The sequence below is a fragment of the Miniopterus schreibersii genome (assembly GCF_964146895.1).
Source record: "Miniopterus schreibersii genome assembly, chromosome: 2".
In the NCBI taxonomy this organism is placed as follows: Eukaryota; Metazoa; Chordata; class Mammalia; order Chiroptera; family Miniopteridae; genus Miniopterus; species Miniopterus schreibersii.
In genome coordinates, this window is record NC_138102.1 from 136,702,975 (window position 1) to 136,719,622 (window position 16,648).

Consider the following 16,648-nt stretch of genomic DNA (forward strand, 5'->3'; position numbering starts at 1 on the left):
GCCTGCACCTTTCCCTGGGTATGCATAGTGACTTTCTAATTCCCCATGTATATGCTATTATTTTTTTATGTTCTAGTCTTCAATGTCTGGCTCCAGAAAGGGAAGAAAGATAAAAATGAATAGAAAAAGAAGACAACAACCCTTTAAAACCCTGCAGGTCACTTCAGCCAAATGAAAAGCAGTTTGCAAAAATGAGAGGAGGTGCAACAATGCCACCATCTCTTTGTCTGAAACTCTATGAAAAGCAGCAGCAATGAGCAATCAGAACAGGTCCCAAATATATGGAGGATAGGGTGCTTTTTGTCCACCCTGGCTCCCACAATCTGTGTACAAGCTGCTCCGGGAAAACATGCATAGCTGCCTGCCACAGGGCACAATAGTGGGAGATGGGTAGCTGCTACTGTGAGAAGAGCTGTAATTGACCAAAATTAGTTTCAATTTACCACCCAAGCCTCCCCTCAGAAGTTACAAGCCTTTAATAGACTCCAGAAGTCTAAAATATTTACATTATACAGATTCTGCCCATGCAATTTTGTCTAGGTAGGGAGACAGATTTCTGTTGTTTCCACCATCTTCCCAGAATCCTCAAACCATGTTTTAATATTTAATAAGTTATTAAGCTTGAGTTATCACTTTGTAATTTATATTTAATCAAATTTTAACTCAAAAGAAAGAATCCTGCTTACTTCATTATCTTTAAGCCTTCAATTAGCCACCTCTACACACAGGCATTACTGTCTTTCAGTCTGGACATAAGCCGAGAGATATGCGCTGGGACATCTAGAAGATGCAGTCACCAGTTAACAGGGATAGATAAAATGACCATGTTTTCTGAATTCAAAACTCAGATCAGTGCTTGACAAAAGATTTGAGAATGATTATGTGAAAAATCTTTTAAGTATATAAAAATTAGACCTGGCCAGGTGGCTCAGTTGTTTGGAAGGTCATCCCATACACCAAAAAGGTTGTGGATTAAATCCCCGGTCAGGTTGCGTATAAGGCAATAGATCATACCGATGTTTCTCTCTCTCTCTTTCTCCCTTCCTCTGTCTCTAAAAATCAATAAAAAGCATATCCTCAGGTGAAGATTAAAATTATATATATATACATATATATATAAATTAAATTGCATTATAAATTTAATGCACTGGCCTTTACTAAAAATTAAAAAAGAAAAATCTAATCAAAATTGTCTCCAGGAAACTAAGCAATAGTCTCCACATATATATTGAAAGAAGAGCAGGGAGTGGAGAGGCATTGATCATTGAATGAATTATTTTTAACTTTCATTCCTTGTGTGTTTTGATCATAACATCCCAGCAAATGTCTTATAATAAGATCAGTATATTTTTCTTTACACTTAATGTAAATACCAACAGTGGTCTCCCATCAACATTATACAAGGGCACCACTCCACAGGTTTCTTAATCAAATATTAAAATAATCACATGTAATAAAAATAAAATCACAATAATAAAAAACACGAGTACAATGTAGAAAAATACAAAAATGTAATTTATTTGCCTTATTTACCAAATGGTTAGCTATAAAGATACAATTTTTGCCTTGGAGTTTAAGGCAGTTTCATTTTTCATCAGTTACTTTTTTTATCATTTGCTAGAATCAGCATCTTCTGTCTTATCTGTACTTAATTGATCACTTATGTTTTACACATTTGTGCACTTGAGAATCATATTTCTTCATGATCACTGAGGCTCAGTAGTATAAAAATGTCATTGTCTTCATATATTTGAGTAATACCGATCACGGTTTTGAAAGTCTCTATGAGCATATTTTGCATAAGTCTTGTTATGTGGGATCCTTCCAAAAGGTTCATGGTCATTGAAACAAGATTCAAAGACATCATCAACAGCCTTTTCAGCTACTTCTTTGCTGATATTTCTAACAGCCAGGATAGAAAGAATGGCTCTGTCTCTCACACAAGTCTAAAAAGAAAGGAAAGTATGTGGCTTTAAAATTTAATTATCAAATAATAACATCTTATATAATATCTGAACCATAATCAAAACTGTTATTTTATTCTGTCATTCCTAAGAAGAAATCAGCTCAATCTAAAATTATTTAGGTATTAAAATTAAAATAAATAAATTAATTAAAACAAAATAGCCCAGCCGGGTGTGGCTCAGCGGTTGAGCGTCGACCTAGGATCCAGGCGATCGGGGTTCGATTCCCAGCCAGGGCACATGCCCGGGTTGTGGGCTCGATCCCCAATCGGGGGCATGCAAGAGGCAGCCAATCAATGACTCTCTCATCATTGATGTTTCTATCTCTCTCTCCCTCTCCTTTCCTCTCTCTGAAATCAATAAAGATATATTAAAAAATAATAATAAAAATAAAATAATTTAGGTATACGTAAGAACTCCAATTTTCTCATCCTTTCCAATAATATAAGCAGATATCATTCTCTGAAGTTCTAGGCAGCGTTTGCCAAACAATAACTCTCAATTTGCAAAATCATAAAAAAGTGGAAAAATAAGGTTCTGGTTGAATTAATAGAATTTAAATAAATTTCAAATATACTTTACTTTTGTAACTCTCTTCCTTTGCAGTTGACCAATGCTAGGTAACTTTTCCTTTGAGAGAAGCTCTAGCCCCTGAAGGCAATAGGAAACCACACATATATATACACAGTTTGAAAGTATCTTCATTTTTCGGGGGGGGGAAATCAAACAAAGTTTTTGTTTGTTTCTGAGTGGTTTTTGCATGGGTGTTAAAGTTCTCTTCCTAAGAAAATAATTTACCTAATGTTACATAGTAATAGACTAGAATTACTCAGTATTCTAAATATTTTAAGAAACATAAGGTCTTGCCATTCCAATTCTTGAAGAGCTTTTACTCATTTTATTTCCTCACAGGCCCAAACTAAAACTCAAAAGAATGACATTTAACCTTTTCCTGAAAAATAAACATGGATCCTGATGGCTGTGCACCCTGTCAATCATTGATTTTCTCTGCAAGTTCCCAGTTTTACTTTGGCCTGGTCAGCATACCCAACCTGGAGATGCTCACTGATATTGGAATATAAAACAGTGCTTCTCAACCTAAATTACACCAAACACTGATTTTTAAAATAAACCCCAGGCATAAAGGATTAAGAAGAGAAGGACTGATACAAGCCACAACTGAATTGCCAGAGAGGAAATTTCTCCCTTCCAGGGGGGAATAAAATGGTGGTAAAAATCTGTCTCCTGGAGCCACAGGGAGATGCAATTCAGATCACAATTCAGACTCACTTCTTTCTAGATGTAATAAATATCTGTTAAAAGTGTACTATTTTACAATCAGTTACTGTGGTTGATGTTTATATTTCTTGGGAACAAAAGCAGGATTCCATTCCCTAACACTTCCCCCTCGACCAGGCTCCCACTACCTCCACATAGTTACTATCCTGCTGCAAGTTTTATTCATTTTCAGCTGCTGTTACCCAAGGTAAAATAAATAAATAAATAAATAAATAAATAAATAAATAAATAAATAAATAAGAGAGAGACTTCTCTTTCAAAGACTCTGGGCCCTGGATCACATGCTTTAAGCTCATTGTCATCTTCTCCTTCCACCTTCCCACTGAGAGCCAGAGCACACAGGCCATTCAAACGGAGACCAAGCAGAACTTACCCCAGGAGCAGGGATCCAAGAGCACAGAAAACGTGGCACAAAGCAGCTCAGTGCGGTACCACTAAGCTGACAGCACAGGCTAAAAACATAGCAGCCTTACCTGAGTCATCACCCTCTCCAGGCAGCAGGCTTCTCTTCTGCTCCCACTAAGTTCACCTCTCTTAGTAGTTCCCCGTGACTATCTACCCCCTGCCCCAGAGTTTAGCGACTCCTCTAGAGAACCGAGGGCCTTTCTGTTATTGTTCCATGCCTAATCTCTTTGCATCTGCTGTCCAGCTGAAACTGCTATCCTGGTGCTCATGACCCTTACAAACTGGCCTCGCAAGCTCTTTCCACAGAAAATCTCTCACCAGCCTTTCTGCTAAGAGTGGACACAGAGCCCCTCGGTGGCTGTGGGGAGAACTGCTCATTCATGATCAGTGCACTGGTTCTATACTCCTCTCCTCGTGTCCGCCTGTGGCAGGTAGATGTATGACACGACAGCAAAGCTTTCCAACAGGATGATCTTGCCTATAGTTTTCTTTTTGGTTTTTGTTATTGGCTTTGTTTAGTTTTGTTTACAAAATCCCTCTGAGCTCAGTTCATCATAATCAAATCTGTGCCAATCCAAAGCATTGCTATGATGTCACACATCCTTTAACGGTGCACTAACACACAGCTGTAACCTGTGCAGCAGTGCAGTCTCTTCTGAAAGGCGTTACTTTCTTGTCTTGAGAATATGGTGGTAGTTTTAAAATGCAAATCCATGACTGGTAGGATAAAAGTAAGACAGGCTGTGATTTCACTTCCATTCCTTATCTCCCTGCACCCAAAAGCATCCGAAGAGCAAGATCATAGTAAATCTTTTCACTGTTAAAATCTCTCAGTCAGTCACATAGCTTGCCCATAATTATAAAACAGAACTAAATTCCATGTATTTGGCTTAAATGATATAGCTTATATTCTTTTCATATAAGTAGTTCTTTCAAATTTCAAATACTAAATATACTTCTCATTTCTTTATTCATTATTTCCACTCTTAGCACTCTTGAAGGTAAGTTATTCATGTTAGTTTTTACCTTATGGTGTTGTTTTAATCCAAAATGTAGCCGGAATAGTTCATTTACAAGCGAGCAGTCTCCACTGAGGTTAGCAGCTCGAATCTATCACAAAGACAGAAGGCAAACGGAGAAAATAAGTGCTTGTGCTCTATACCCTTATAGCAACCAACTGTTTTAAATTGAAAAAATATATAAAGGTAGCACATTTTTCTGTAATCGGAGTAACTGTAAGACTGTTTTTAAAGAATTTTTAAAACTCTATTGACTCCAGAAGTTCTTTAGTTAAGAAAGAGAGCAGCTATCCATGAGCTATGTGAGACAGCGCCAAAGGCACTGGGCTGGCATGTGCATGACAACCTGAAGCCAGGACGTATTTTCTAATTTACTACATTTTTAAAGTAAGTAACAGCTTTAAAGATAAAAAAGCCTTGGAACTACCCACATAGATTCTACAGCTAACCTGGCCACATTTTTGCTAATTCACTGCAACCAGAATGGCCCATTTCATGTTATTTCGCAATAACGTGGTCGTACTCCTCTGAAGAGCTCAAGGCTCTTACACATTTTAGCTCTCAGGCACTAATCCTCGTAACACCCGAGAGAGAGACCTATTTAACACTCAGGATTCACAACCTGGCCGGGTGTGGCTCATCGGTTGAATATCAACCTAGGATCCAGGCAATTGTGGTTCGATTCCTGGCCAGCACACATGCCCGGGTTGCGGGCTCATCCCCAGTCGGGACATTCAGGAGGCAGCCGATCAATGGCAACTCTCTCATCATTAATGTTTCTCTCTCTCGCTCTCCCTCTCCCTTCCTTTCTCTGAAATCAATAAAGATTTTTTAAAAAAAAAAAAACAACTCAGGATTCACTAATGAACAAAATAAACTGACGAACAAAATAGAAACAGAGGCATGAATACATGGAACAGACCGACAGCTGTCAGAGGGGTGAGAGATGGGGGGACTGGATGAAAGAAGGTGAAGGGATTAGTGAGAGAACATATATGCATAACCCATAGGCACAGACAAGAGTGTGGTGATGGCCAGAGAAAAGGGGTGGTGGGGGATGGGTGGAGGTGGGCAATGGGGGGGTGAGGAATAGGGACATCTGTAATAGTGTCAACAATAAAAATAAAGTAAAAAAAAACTCAGGATTCAGTCTACTCTCCAAATAATATGAGTTATAGTTAGATGCAGTAAGGTCGCTTATTGATTTCAAGGGAAAGAGAAATAATGTAAAATATAAAATATTAGCTTGAAATTTCTATTAGGTTGTGTTTTTTTTAAATAAGTTTTTATTGATTTCAGAGAGAGGAAGGGAGAGGGAGAGAGAGACAAACAGCAATGGATTAATAAAATGCAAGTATGAAATATTTATGTCTCTTTAGGAGCATATTTATATTTATATGTATATTTCTGAGAACAATCCAAAGTGCTTACTAATAAATATTTTTTTATGTTGTATTTCTGAGACAATGTTCACTCTAGAGCAAGAAAGGAGCTTTACTTAGAGAAGGCAGCACAGAAAACCAGTAAGAACCCTGGTTATAATCCTGCCTCTTCCGTTTACTGAACTATGGAATCCAAACAAACGCCTCACTTTCCACAGACACAATATGAGGGTAATAGTATCCACTTCCACGGGTTGTTGTGAAGATTATATAAGAATCTACAAACACTTTCTGTGCCAATAGCACTCTAGCAAACATGGTGAACGTCCCTAAAACCCACTGTAGGAAGTGTGGCAAGCATCAACTTCACCCCCAGGGAAAGCGGCTTCAGGACAGGAAGCAGAGTGGCTACAGTGGGCAAACTAAGCCAATTTTCCAGTAAAAAGGCTAAAACTAGCCCTAGCCAGTTTGGCTCAATGGTTAGTCAGCCCGTGGACTGAAGGGTCCCAGGTTCAATTCCAGCCAAGGGCATATACCTCGGTTGCAGGCTCAATCCCCGGCTCCCATCGGGGCATGGGCAGGCAGCAACCAGTCGATGTGTCTCTCTCACATCCATGTTTCTCTCTCTCTCTCCCTCCCTTCCTCTCTCTGTGAAAAGGAATGAAAAAAAATATATCCTTGGGTGAGAATTAAAAAAAAGAAAAAAAGCTAAAACTACAAAGAAGATTTTGCTCAAGCGCTGGCTGGGTAGCTCAGTTGGTTAGAGCACTGTCCCGATACACCAATGTTAACAGGTTCAATCCCCGGTCAGAGCACATACAAGAGTCACCCAATGAATGCATAAATAAGTGGAACAACAAATTGATGTGTCTCTCTTCCCCCCCGCCCCCGTCCCTTCTTCTACCTACAAAATCAATAAATTTTAAAAATTAATTTAAAAAAAGAAGGTTGTGCTGAGGCTTGAATGCACTGAGCCCTACTGCAGATCTGAAAGAACACTGGCAATTAAGAGATACCAGCATTTTGAACTGGGAGGAGACAAGAAGAGAAAGGGCCAAATGATCCACTTCTAAGCTTCATATTTTGTTTTATTATGTAACAATAAAATCTTGAGGATATGTTCTTAAAAAAAAAAAAAAATTAAAAAAACCAGCCCTAGCTGGTTTGGCTCAGTGGTTAGAGTGTTGGCCTGCGGACTGAAGGGTCTCAGGTTCGATCCCAACCAAGGGCAATGTACCTCAGTTGCAGGCTTGATCCCCAGCCCCGGGGCACGCACAGGAGGCAACCAATTGATGTGTCTCTCTCTCTCTCTCCCTTCCACTCTGTCTGAAAAAGCAATGAAAAAAACATCTTCGTGTAAGGATAAAAAAAAAAGAATCCACAAACAGAACAGTGATTGGCACACAACCCTCAGTTAATGTTAACTATCCTTATTTTTTTATGTTATATAGTTTATTCCATAAGAAATAGCTTATTATTATAGTTAATCATCATTACTATTAGAATTAAAAGGTTATAGTTAACATAATTCTTTAAAAAATACTTAAAATGTCTCTTGTATCTCAAAAATTGTACACAACAGAAACAGAAATTCAAGACTAACGTGGAACTATGGCAGTAAGAAAAGGAGTATGTTTAAATAAATTATACTTGAATAAACTGTTCAAACACAATGTTCTGCAGGAAAAAAAGATATCGTCCACAATAAAACTCACCTCTGAGCAGGCCAAATGTCTGACATTGGTGAACCAGTCGACATGAGCGCGACAATGATCATATGCGTGAATGAGCTCATGGGTGACCACTCTGTTCATATGGGCCTGATTACGGATATTATTCTGGCACAAAACAATCTAGGAGGCACCAAAATAAGAGAAGTTCAGTTATGTCTAAAATCTACTCTCATTTCATGGATTCTATCTTCTCTCTCCCATGAGGGGGGCTCACCTGCTTGTGTTGCCTCCACCCCCTTTTCTCCACTGACCCCACACCTACCCATCCGTCAAGGCCCAGTCTTAACTACACAGTCCATTAAGCCTTCCCAATGATTAACGTCTCCGTTCTCTCCTCTCTGACTTTAACAGCACTTGGATTAAGGACACTCATTCACATACTGTCCTCACTGGGCTGACTAGCAGTGTGTCTTGGAATCCACAGCATTGTATTTAGAGTGTGGACTTTGGAAGAAGCAGACAGATTCAAAGTCTAGCCCCATTCCTTACTAATTCAGTGACCTGGGGCAAGTTTCTGAACTTCCCTGTGCCTCAGTTTCCTCAGCTATAAAAAGGAGATAATTAGAGTGCCTACCTCAAAGAATTGTGAGAATTAAATGAGAATATATGTAAAATGCTTCTGAACAAGTTTCTGAATGAGCAATGAATCAACAGTGAATGACCACCACTGTTCCACTCTGTAAGAACTGCCAGGAAAAGTCCTCAGAAAGACATTCAGAAAGAAGTGCAAAAAGCCACAGCACACTGAGCAAGACCCTATAAGAATAATAAGGACATGAAGGATCCTAATAATAACAATTACCATTTAGTGTGTAATTTCTATGTGCTTGGCACTGGGATATGGGCCAGATATTTCATATATATTTATTCAAAAGCCATTTATTCAACTAATGTTTATTGAGACCTATTAGTAAATTTATAATCTACTAACAGAGATAGAAATTAGTCAGTATTTACCAAAATACTTGAATACACACAATGATAGCTATCATGAAACCCAGGCTGTCATGAGTACCTAAAATGAGAATGCCTGGCCTGTCTGGAGATTTGGGAATGGCTTCTCTGCGGAAGGAATGTTTAAACTGGGATCTAATGAATGAATGGGAGTTAAATTTGAGGAGGGGGGAAGGGAGCATACCAGAGAAAACAGCCTATGCAAAGGGTATGAGGAGTGTTGAAGGAATAGAAGTTTGAGAAGCTGAAAGCAGGCCTATATTGCTGAAGCAGAGTTTGAGGTGGTGAGCACCAGATAACGCTGGTGAGGTAAGCAGTGGCCAAATAACTGAAAGCCTTGTCTTTCTCCTGAGAGCAACGGGAAGTCACTGAAAGGGAATAGTGAAATGGGGAGGGGGGGGTGCTTTTGTTTTGTTTTCATCCTTTGACTATAGTTGGAAAAATATGCAAAAAATGAGCAAAACTGGAGTCAGAGAGACTAGCTAAAGGCTAATGAAGTATTCTTGGCAATAGGTAAAGATACCTGAGCTAGGATAGTGGGAGCCAAAAATGGTAATTAGGATGCAAATTAGATAAAATTTGGTGATGGAGAGAATATGGGAAAGGAATCAGAGATATCAAGGATGATCCCTAATTTCTGGTTTGTGTAATAGGATGGATGGTGGTATCATTCACTGAAATATGCAAAACTAAAAGACCAGGTTGCATGGGGTAGGGGATGGTAAAAATCATCAATCTGGACTTGGACAGGTCAGGTCTGAGGTACCTTTAAGACAACCAAGGTGGGTGTTAAGTGGGCACTTAGATATATAGATGTGGAATTCAAAAGAGAGCTCTAACCTAAGAAAATAAATGAGATCCCCTTGGCAAAGTATACAGTAAAAAGGAAGGGGATCTAACACCAAGGATTAAGGGACTTCAACATTTAAGGGCTGACAGAAAGGTGAGCTAGCACGCGGCCAGGCGTGGCTCAGCGGTTGAGCACTGACCTCGGATCCAGGCAACCGGGGTTCGATTCCTGGTCAGGGCACATGCCCAGGTTGCGGGCTAGACAGCTGATCAATGATTCTCTCATCATTGATGTTTCTATCTCTCTCTCTTCCTCTCCTTTTCTCTCTCTGAAATCAATAAAAGTATTAAAAAAAAAAGGTGAGCTAGCAAAAGAGCAACCAGAAGAGTGCTGTGCACCAGGCACCATGGGAAGAAAAGTGTTTGGCATGACCTGCTAAAGTCAAATGTACGCATAGCACATCACCCAGCAATTCCACTCCTAGAAATATACCTTGGAGTAACCAGGAGAAAAGTTAAAAAATATTCACAGCAGTGTTGTTCAAAATAACAAAGTTGGGAAGAATATTAAATAGTGTAAACTATGGCATAGGTACACAACGGAATACTATCCAACAGTGAAACTAAATAAACCAGAAGTATACACAACAACATGGAAGAATCTCACAATGTTAACAAAAGAAATGTTGCAGAAGATTATATACTGTATGAGTTCATAAAACTACAAAGTATTACAAAGTATAACTCAAAGTATTCCATGAATAAACCTTAAGAGCAGGAAACTAACATTATTGGGTTGTACATATAGACGGTAAAGTAATTCAGAAGGCAGGGAATGATTACCACAAAAGCCAGAATAGGGAAGGAGAGGCAATGTGATTCAAGAGGGGCAAACAGGCTCCTGAAGTCCTGGCATTGCCCTATTTCTCACATCAGGGTGGCAGTTATGCAGGTGTTCCTTACATGGGTGTACATAGAGGTTTTTTACTTTCTGTATGAATGAGCTACTTTACAATACAAATTTTTATTTTAAAAAAATTTAAGAGAGAGTGTCCACTGTGTTCAAAACTGCTGAGAAGTAAGATGGAGGTTCCAAATGTCCACTGTATTTAACCCCAAGGGGGGATGAACTTACCAAGACCCGATTTGAGAGCTATAGGTATTGTGATTACAAATTTACAAGTGAGGAAACTGAGAATAAGGCAAATGACCTGCCAAAGCCCCACAATTAATAAGCAGGAGAACTAGGATTTGAACTCAATGCTACCTGACTCCAAAACCCAGGCCCCTCACCCCTGGGTTGTACTGCTTTTTCCCATGACTACTGTGAAACAGCTATAAATAACCAAAATACATATAAAATTCTCCAGCAGGAAACAATTAAGTGCAGTTAGATTCGGGTTATATTCAAGATGGAAATAGTTACTTATAACACCTTCATCTACCCTCATCACATGACATAATCTATCTACCACCTCCAAGATTCTCTCAAAACCCTCCAATGACTTAAAGCTAATAACATGTATTGAGTGCTACTATGCTTTCTATGATGGCACTTTATAAGAAATGTCTCATTTAATTCTCATAACCATTCTATAAGACAGACACTAACATTACCCATATTTTACAGATGAGAAATCTCACTCCCCTAATCAAAAATTTTCAGCCCGGCTGGCGTCGCTCAGCTGTTGAGCATCAACCTAGGATCCAGGAGATCGAGGTTCAATTCCCAGTCAGGGTACATGCCCGGGTTGTGGGCTCGATCCCCAGCGTGGGGTGTGCAGGAGGCAGCCGATCAATGACTCCCTCTTGTCATTGATGTTTCTATCTCTCTCTCCCTTTCCCTTCCTCTCTCTGAAATCAATAAAAAATATATTTAAAAAAAAATCCAAAGGCATATATCACTTCTCACCATGTAAAGGTGAAGCTCTTTAGCTTAGCATTCAAAGCCTCCCACCATATGGCTTACTATTCTTTCCAATTCTGTTTCCCCTATTTCCCATGCATTTCTGCCCTCCAGTAAACTAGACAACATGTCATTCCCCAAATATACCTTGTTCTTTCCCAACACGCCATCTTTGCTCATGATTCCCCTGCTTGGGCAACAGCAGTCTTTGTCTTCTTTGCCCTGATCCTCTAGCTGAATCTGTTGGCATCTTTCAGTCAATCATGTCACTGTCCCATTGTGGTAATCATGCCCACCTAAAATAGTTTAACCTGCCTCCAATTTTGTCATTGTCTGTGTTCACATCTTTTCTCCATGTGAAGGTATATGCTCCTTAAGAGTAAGGCTCGTGGCTAATTCATTTTTTGAATCCCACACAAAGTCTACTGAACAGTCCCCAGCATGCAGAAGGTCCTCAACAAATATCAGGAGAATCGGAGGAAAGCAAACAACTTGGCAAAAATGCCTACCTGAGACATGGAAGCATCAAAACCTCCACTGACATTTCCATTACAGTCTTCACAAGAAAAGTGTCTTTCTCTGTTAACAGCACTAAAAGGCAAGAAGGAATTCGAGACAATGTCCAGAAGCAATGTGCATGTGGCACAGGGAACAGCCATGGGCCAGGAGACCCACATCAAATCCCTGCCACCACTCACACATATGAAACACTGGGAAAGCAACTTAACACCCCCAGGACTCAGTTTTTTCCTCTGTAAAACAAGGAAATTATCTCTGAAATCTATCCTAATTCAAATTCTATGAACTTTATGATTTATAAAGCATTTGGTCAACTAATTAAGACCATATTGGAAATATGATGGAGTTCCTGTCCTTGGGCCAGAACGGTAAGAAGTAGACCTCAGAAGTCACTTCCTCCAATCCCCTCAAAGTTAAACAGCGCCTGGATAGTTCCTACATAACAAGCTGAGATTTATTCTCCATTAAGGACATTGCCAAGGCTGGCAGAGTGGAAAAGCCAGGTTTAGTAATTACTTACAAGAAAGATTTTAAGTATTGTCTTTACTAAATAACCGAGATGTAGCGTTAGAGCAGATGTCCAAAAAGAATAAGACTTGTCTGGAGAGAATGCAGCCAATCACTACCACCCACCATATGGAAAAAGGCTTTGTGGCCTAAAGTTAAATATGTGTTTCCAGTTTTTTTTTTTGGGGGGGGGGGGGGTGTTTTTAGCAGCCAGAATATAGAGCAGCACTTCAAAAAGATTTACTTACCAACCTGAGTGCTTCATGGCATCAAGCAGAAGTTTGACATATGGATCTAAAAAGATATTGATTCAATTACATATGCAAATTGGAAAAAATAGCCAATTAAATTATCCAACTAGCAGTATAAGGTATTATCAAAAAGCAATTCACAAATCTTAATGAGGTAATACTATATTAAAATTGTTTTTTTAAAAAAGACAAGCTTAAATTAACATAAAAGCAAGCCTTTAATGAAATGAAACACTGATACAAATACCAGATGGGTCCTACCAAACATCTCAGATAATATCAAATATGGTTTTTTAATTTTTTTATTGATTTTACAGAGAGAGAGAAAGGAAGGGGGAGGGAGGGAGAGAAATAGAGAGGGAGGGAGAGCAAGAGACCGAGAGAGAAACATGGATCAGCTGCTGGGGATCAAACCCGCAATCTGTGACATTTCAGTGCACAGGGCTATGCTCAACCAACTGAACCACACCAGCCAGGGCAACATCAAATATATTTTTAAAGGACATTTTTAGTTAAATGATCAAAGACTGAGGGAATCTTGGGCCATATCCATAAAAATGAGCAGCAGCATCGTATCTAAATACAGAGAAAGGCAGTAAGTAGCCCCACTGTGGTCTATCCCAGTCAGACCACACTGGTAACACAGCGTCCAGTCTGAGTACCACACTCTAAGTGGGACCTGCCAAATGAAGCTCTTCCATGAGGAAAGGTAATTAGTACAGGGCTATGTTCTGTAAGAAGCAAGTCGATATTTCTTAAGAGGATAGAACAAGGATCAAAGGGTATAAGTTACATGGAGCAGATTCCAACTCGGTATGAGAAAGGGTTTTTCCAACAATTAAAGCTTTTGATACAATAGACGAGCAGCCTCAAAGAACAGAAAACCTGTTCCGGCAGAGGTCTATAAACGCTCTGGTCAGTGATGGCACAGAGATTTTCCTGCATGGCGGTGGAAAGGCCTATGACTCCTGAGGGCCCTTCCACTTCTAAGAGCCTATGAGCCTGTGGCGATTACAGGAAAGTACAATGAACCCAAATGCCTCTAATAACTGTTCTCACAGGTATCTTGTCTGAGAGTATAAATGCACAGCAAATTATAAGACATAAGCAAAAAAATAGGGGGGGGGAAGAAATGAAGGGGTTTTTTACAGTGTTGAAAGCAAAAACAGGGAGAGTAAAAGAAAAGTAGTTATTGGGAGGATAAAGTTAGGTTAGGTTACTGCTTCACTAGCCTGCCTCCTCTTAAGAGTGTTAACAGTAAAATAATTATTATGAACAAGTATTATTTAGTGTATATCAGGTGTCTGGCACCATATCAAGTAATTATTATTCAAGCAACTAAGAAACTTTTACAAAGTTGAAGTAGGTTCAAAAATCTATAGTCCTCTCACTAAAAAAAAAAAAAAAAAAAACTAAAAATCACAGGGAACCCAGTGGTTTTGGACTTCAAGAAGACCTGCAGTATTTTAGAATCAATTTGCTTTAAATAAAAAGAAAACAAAGGTCTCCTATGAGGCTTGGTCTCTCCCATCACCCCTGCCTCGAATTTCAAAGCTGCAGGTTGGTGCTCTAATACCACCAACAGCTTCTCCCAGGAGCCCTCCCGTGGAAGGTTGAGGCCTGTTCATTCTTACGGGGGCTCGCGTTCAGCACCTCCCATCCTATCCCAACTTTTTCCTCCATGGTTGCCTTCCACTGCAAGAACAGCTACCCTTTATCCAGCTCCTAATATGCCGGCACTTTACATTTATAAAATCTATTCCTCACAACCCTGAAAGAGGTATTTTTAACCCTCTCCCTCCTTTCTTTTTTGCAGATAGGAATAGAGGGGTTCAGAGAGCTCAATCACTCTTCCGCACCTAAGGGAGGGACCAGAATTTGAACCAAGTTGCAATTTGAACTCTGCATCCCATGTTCTTTCCACTGTTACACTGAAACCTCTTAAAGGCAAGGTCTTGATTCACCTTGGTCTTTTCCCACACACAGAGCCTCCGAGGTATTCAATACATACTGTAAATACAATGTCATAGTTCCCTTTATTCCCCTCCCACCTCCCTCGATTCCCTATATGCAGGTTGTTAAATCTTTGGGATGGTTGATTTATTTTTACTTTTGAGAGAGAGAGACAGAGAAAGAGAAGCATCCATCTGTTGTTCCACTTATTTATGCTTTCCTTGGTTGTTTCTTGTATGCGCCCAGAGCCAGGAGCGAACCCCTAGCTTTCAGGTGTGAGGATGAGGCTCTAACCAGCTGAGCTACCCGGCCGGGCGGGGGAGGGGGGGCGGTGAACTGTGACTGGCCAGCTATGAAACAGTAACCTTGCTTTGGAAAAAGTACTTTTAAGACTTTGATTTGTAAATGCGTTGAAGTAAACTTTAGGAAGTCTATGTCAATGTAAAAAAGTTAAGAAATCCCTAGTTACAAGGGCCCTGGGAGAGAAATCAGTGGGCGGGTAGCTGCGTCCTCACTGAGCCCGCAGCGGCGGCTCTTAAGCGTCTCGGGGTCGCCGAGCCCACAGAGCCGACAGGACGGAGCCATGAACTCTCTCTCCAGAAAGTGCACCCAGGGGCGCGCACGGTTTCGCGGTCCAGTTCGGGGGCTTCTACACTCCGAAGCCCATCCATGCCCGAAGGCTAAGGGCCCCTTCCAACCAAGGCGGGGTCTGTAAAACTGTGGTTTTCGCACCGCCTGCAGTAAGCGCGCCTGAATGACGCGCTCTTCAAAACTGCTCGGCCAGGCTCTGAAGTCCCCATTTTGCTGCATAACTTACATAATTATGAAATCAGATTATCTGACAGAAAAGGGCACACTCCTAACCCGACTCCCATTCATTCCACGGGCAGGGGCAGCGCCCCCCCACGAGGCCTCTGAGGCCCGGCCCCCGGCCCCCCTCCGCGCCGCGGCGCCCGAACCCGGCCCGGCCGCACCTGGGACTAACCCCGGAGCCCCGAGCGCGGCGCCCGGGCCCCGCCCTGCCCGCCGGGCCTCGGCGCCACCCGCCGACCCCCAGCCTCCGGGTCAGCTCCTACTAGTCTGCAGCGTCTTCAGGAGCATGAGCTGGCAGTTCTGGTTGCTGGTGAAGAAGCCTGAGAGGAGCCCCTGCCGGGGCTTCTCCTGCGCCGGCGGCTCGGGGACCGGCGGCTGCTGCAGCTGCTCCGCCGCCGCGGGGCCCGGCCCGCGCTCGTCCGGAGCCCCGGCCATGCCATCCGCGGACCTGGCGCCGCTTCCTCCCGCCTCTGGCGCCCGCGGCGAGGCTGGGAAGGTAACCACCCCGCGCCCAGCCCGGCGCCCAGGGCTCCCTCCACGAGGTTGGGCCGGAGGGGATCCTCAGCCCCGCGAGGGACGCGGGGCGGGGCAAATGCGCGGGGCGGGGCGGGGCGCTGAGGTGGGCGTCTGCGCTTGCAGGCTGCGCCCCGGACGCTGCGGGCTTCGCCCCTGCCCCGCAGGCTTGCGGCGGGTCCCCTAACGCGCGGTCCCGCAGCCCCGCCTCCTCGTGGCCACCCCCTCCCCCTCCCCGCCGTTTCCACCGGCGAACTCCTGCGGTCCCGCGCCCAGCTCTCCCCCGACGCCCCAGCCACACTGAGGGCCGTGTTCTTCAGGGACGTTTCACTGCTGCAATCGTAACGACTGTCACATCAAAATCCTCTAGCTACAGGACCCCACTACTTTTTTCCTGCTTCATCTGGACCCGTTCACCCACTCTGCTTTCCTACCACCCCAAATAACTGATAACAAAACACAACCCGTTTATTTCTACTCCTTAACTCATACTTCCATCTCTGGTTGTTGTTGTTGTTGTTAATCCTCTAATCCTCACCCGAGGATATTTTTTCCACTGATTTTTAGTGAGAATGGAAAGGAGGGAGGGAGGGGGAGAGAGGTGGGGGGAGAGAAGTGGGGGGATGAGGGAGACACATCCA

At 42.0% G+C, this 16,648-nt stretch overlaps 1 protein-coding gene and 1 pseudogene across 4 annotated transcripts; one reads left to right on the plus strand and one right to left on the minus strand.

The window, feature by feature from the left end:
* Positions 1 to 1,497: 1,497 nt before the first annotated feature.
* Positions 1,498 to 16,192, minus strand: ATP23 (ATP23 metallopeptidase and ATP synthase assembly factor homolog). Of its 3 annotated transcripts, none has more exons than XM_081130885.1 (6): positions 15,758 to 16,192; positions 12,726 to 12,771; positions 11,961 to 12,042; positions 7,785 to 7,922; positions 4,695 to 4,778; positions 1,498 to 1,946 (listed from the first exon to the last, which is right to left on the minus strand). In XM_081130885.1, exons 1-6 carry the CDS (start codon positions 15,927 to 15,929, stop codon positions 1,743 to 1,745), a joined length of 726 nt encoding a protein of 241 aa, XP_080987011.1. In that variant the 5' UTR covers positions 15,930 to 16,192; the 3' UTR covers positions 1,498 to 1,742. The 3 variants fall into 3 exon arrangements, with proteins under 3 accessions (XP_080987011.1, XP_080987013.1, XP_080987012.1); XM_081130887.1 differs by lacking the exon at positions 15,758 to 16,192 and adding an exon at positions 15,656 to 15,712; XM_081130886.1 differs by lacking the exon at positions 15,758 to 16,192 and adding an exon at positions 14,588 to 14,740.
* Positions 6,279 to 7,142, plus strand: LOC308553583 (large ribosomal subunit protein eL42 pseudogene; annotated as a pseudogene). Its single transcript has 3 exons — positions 6,279 to 6,535; positions 6,617 to 6,668; positions 7,017 to 7,142. The product of its transcript is annotated as a large ribosomal subunit protein eL42 pseudogene (transcript).
* Positions 16,193 to 16,648: the final 456 nt, after the last annotated feature.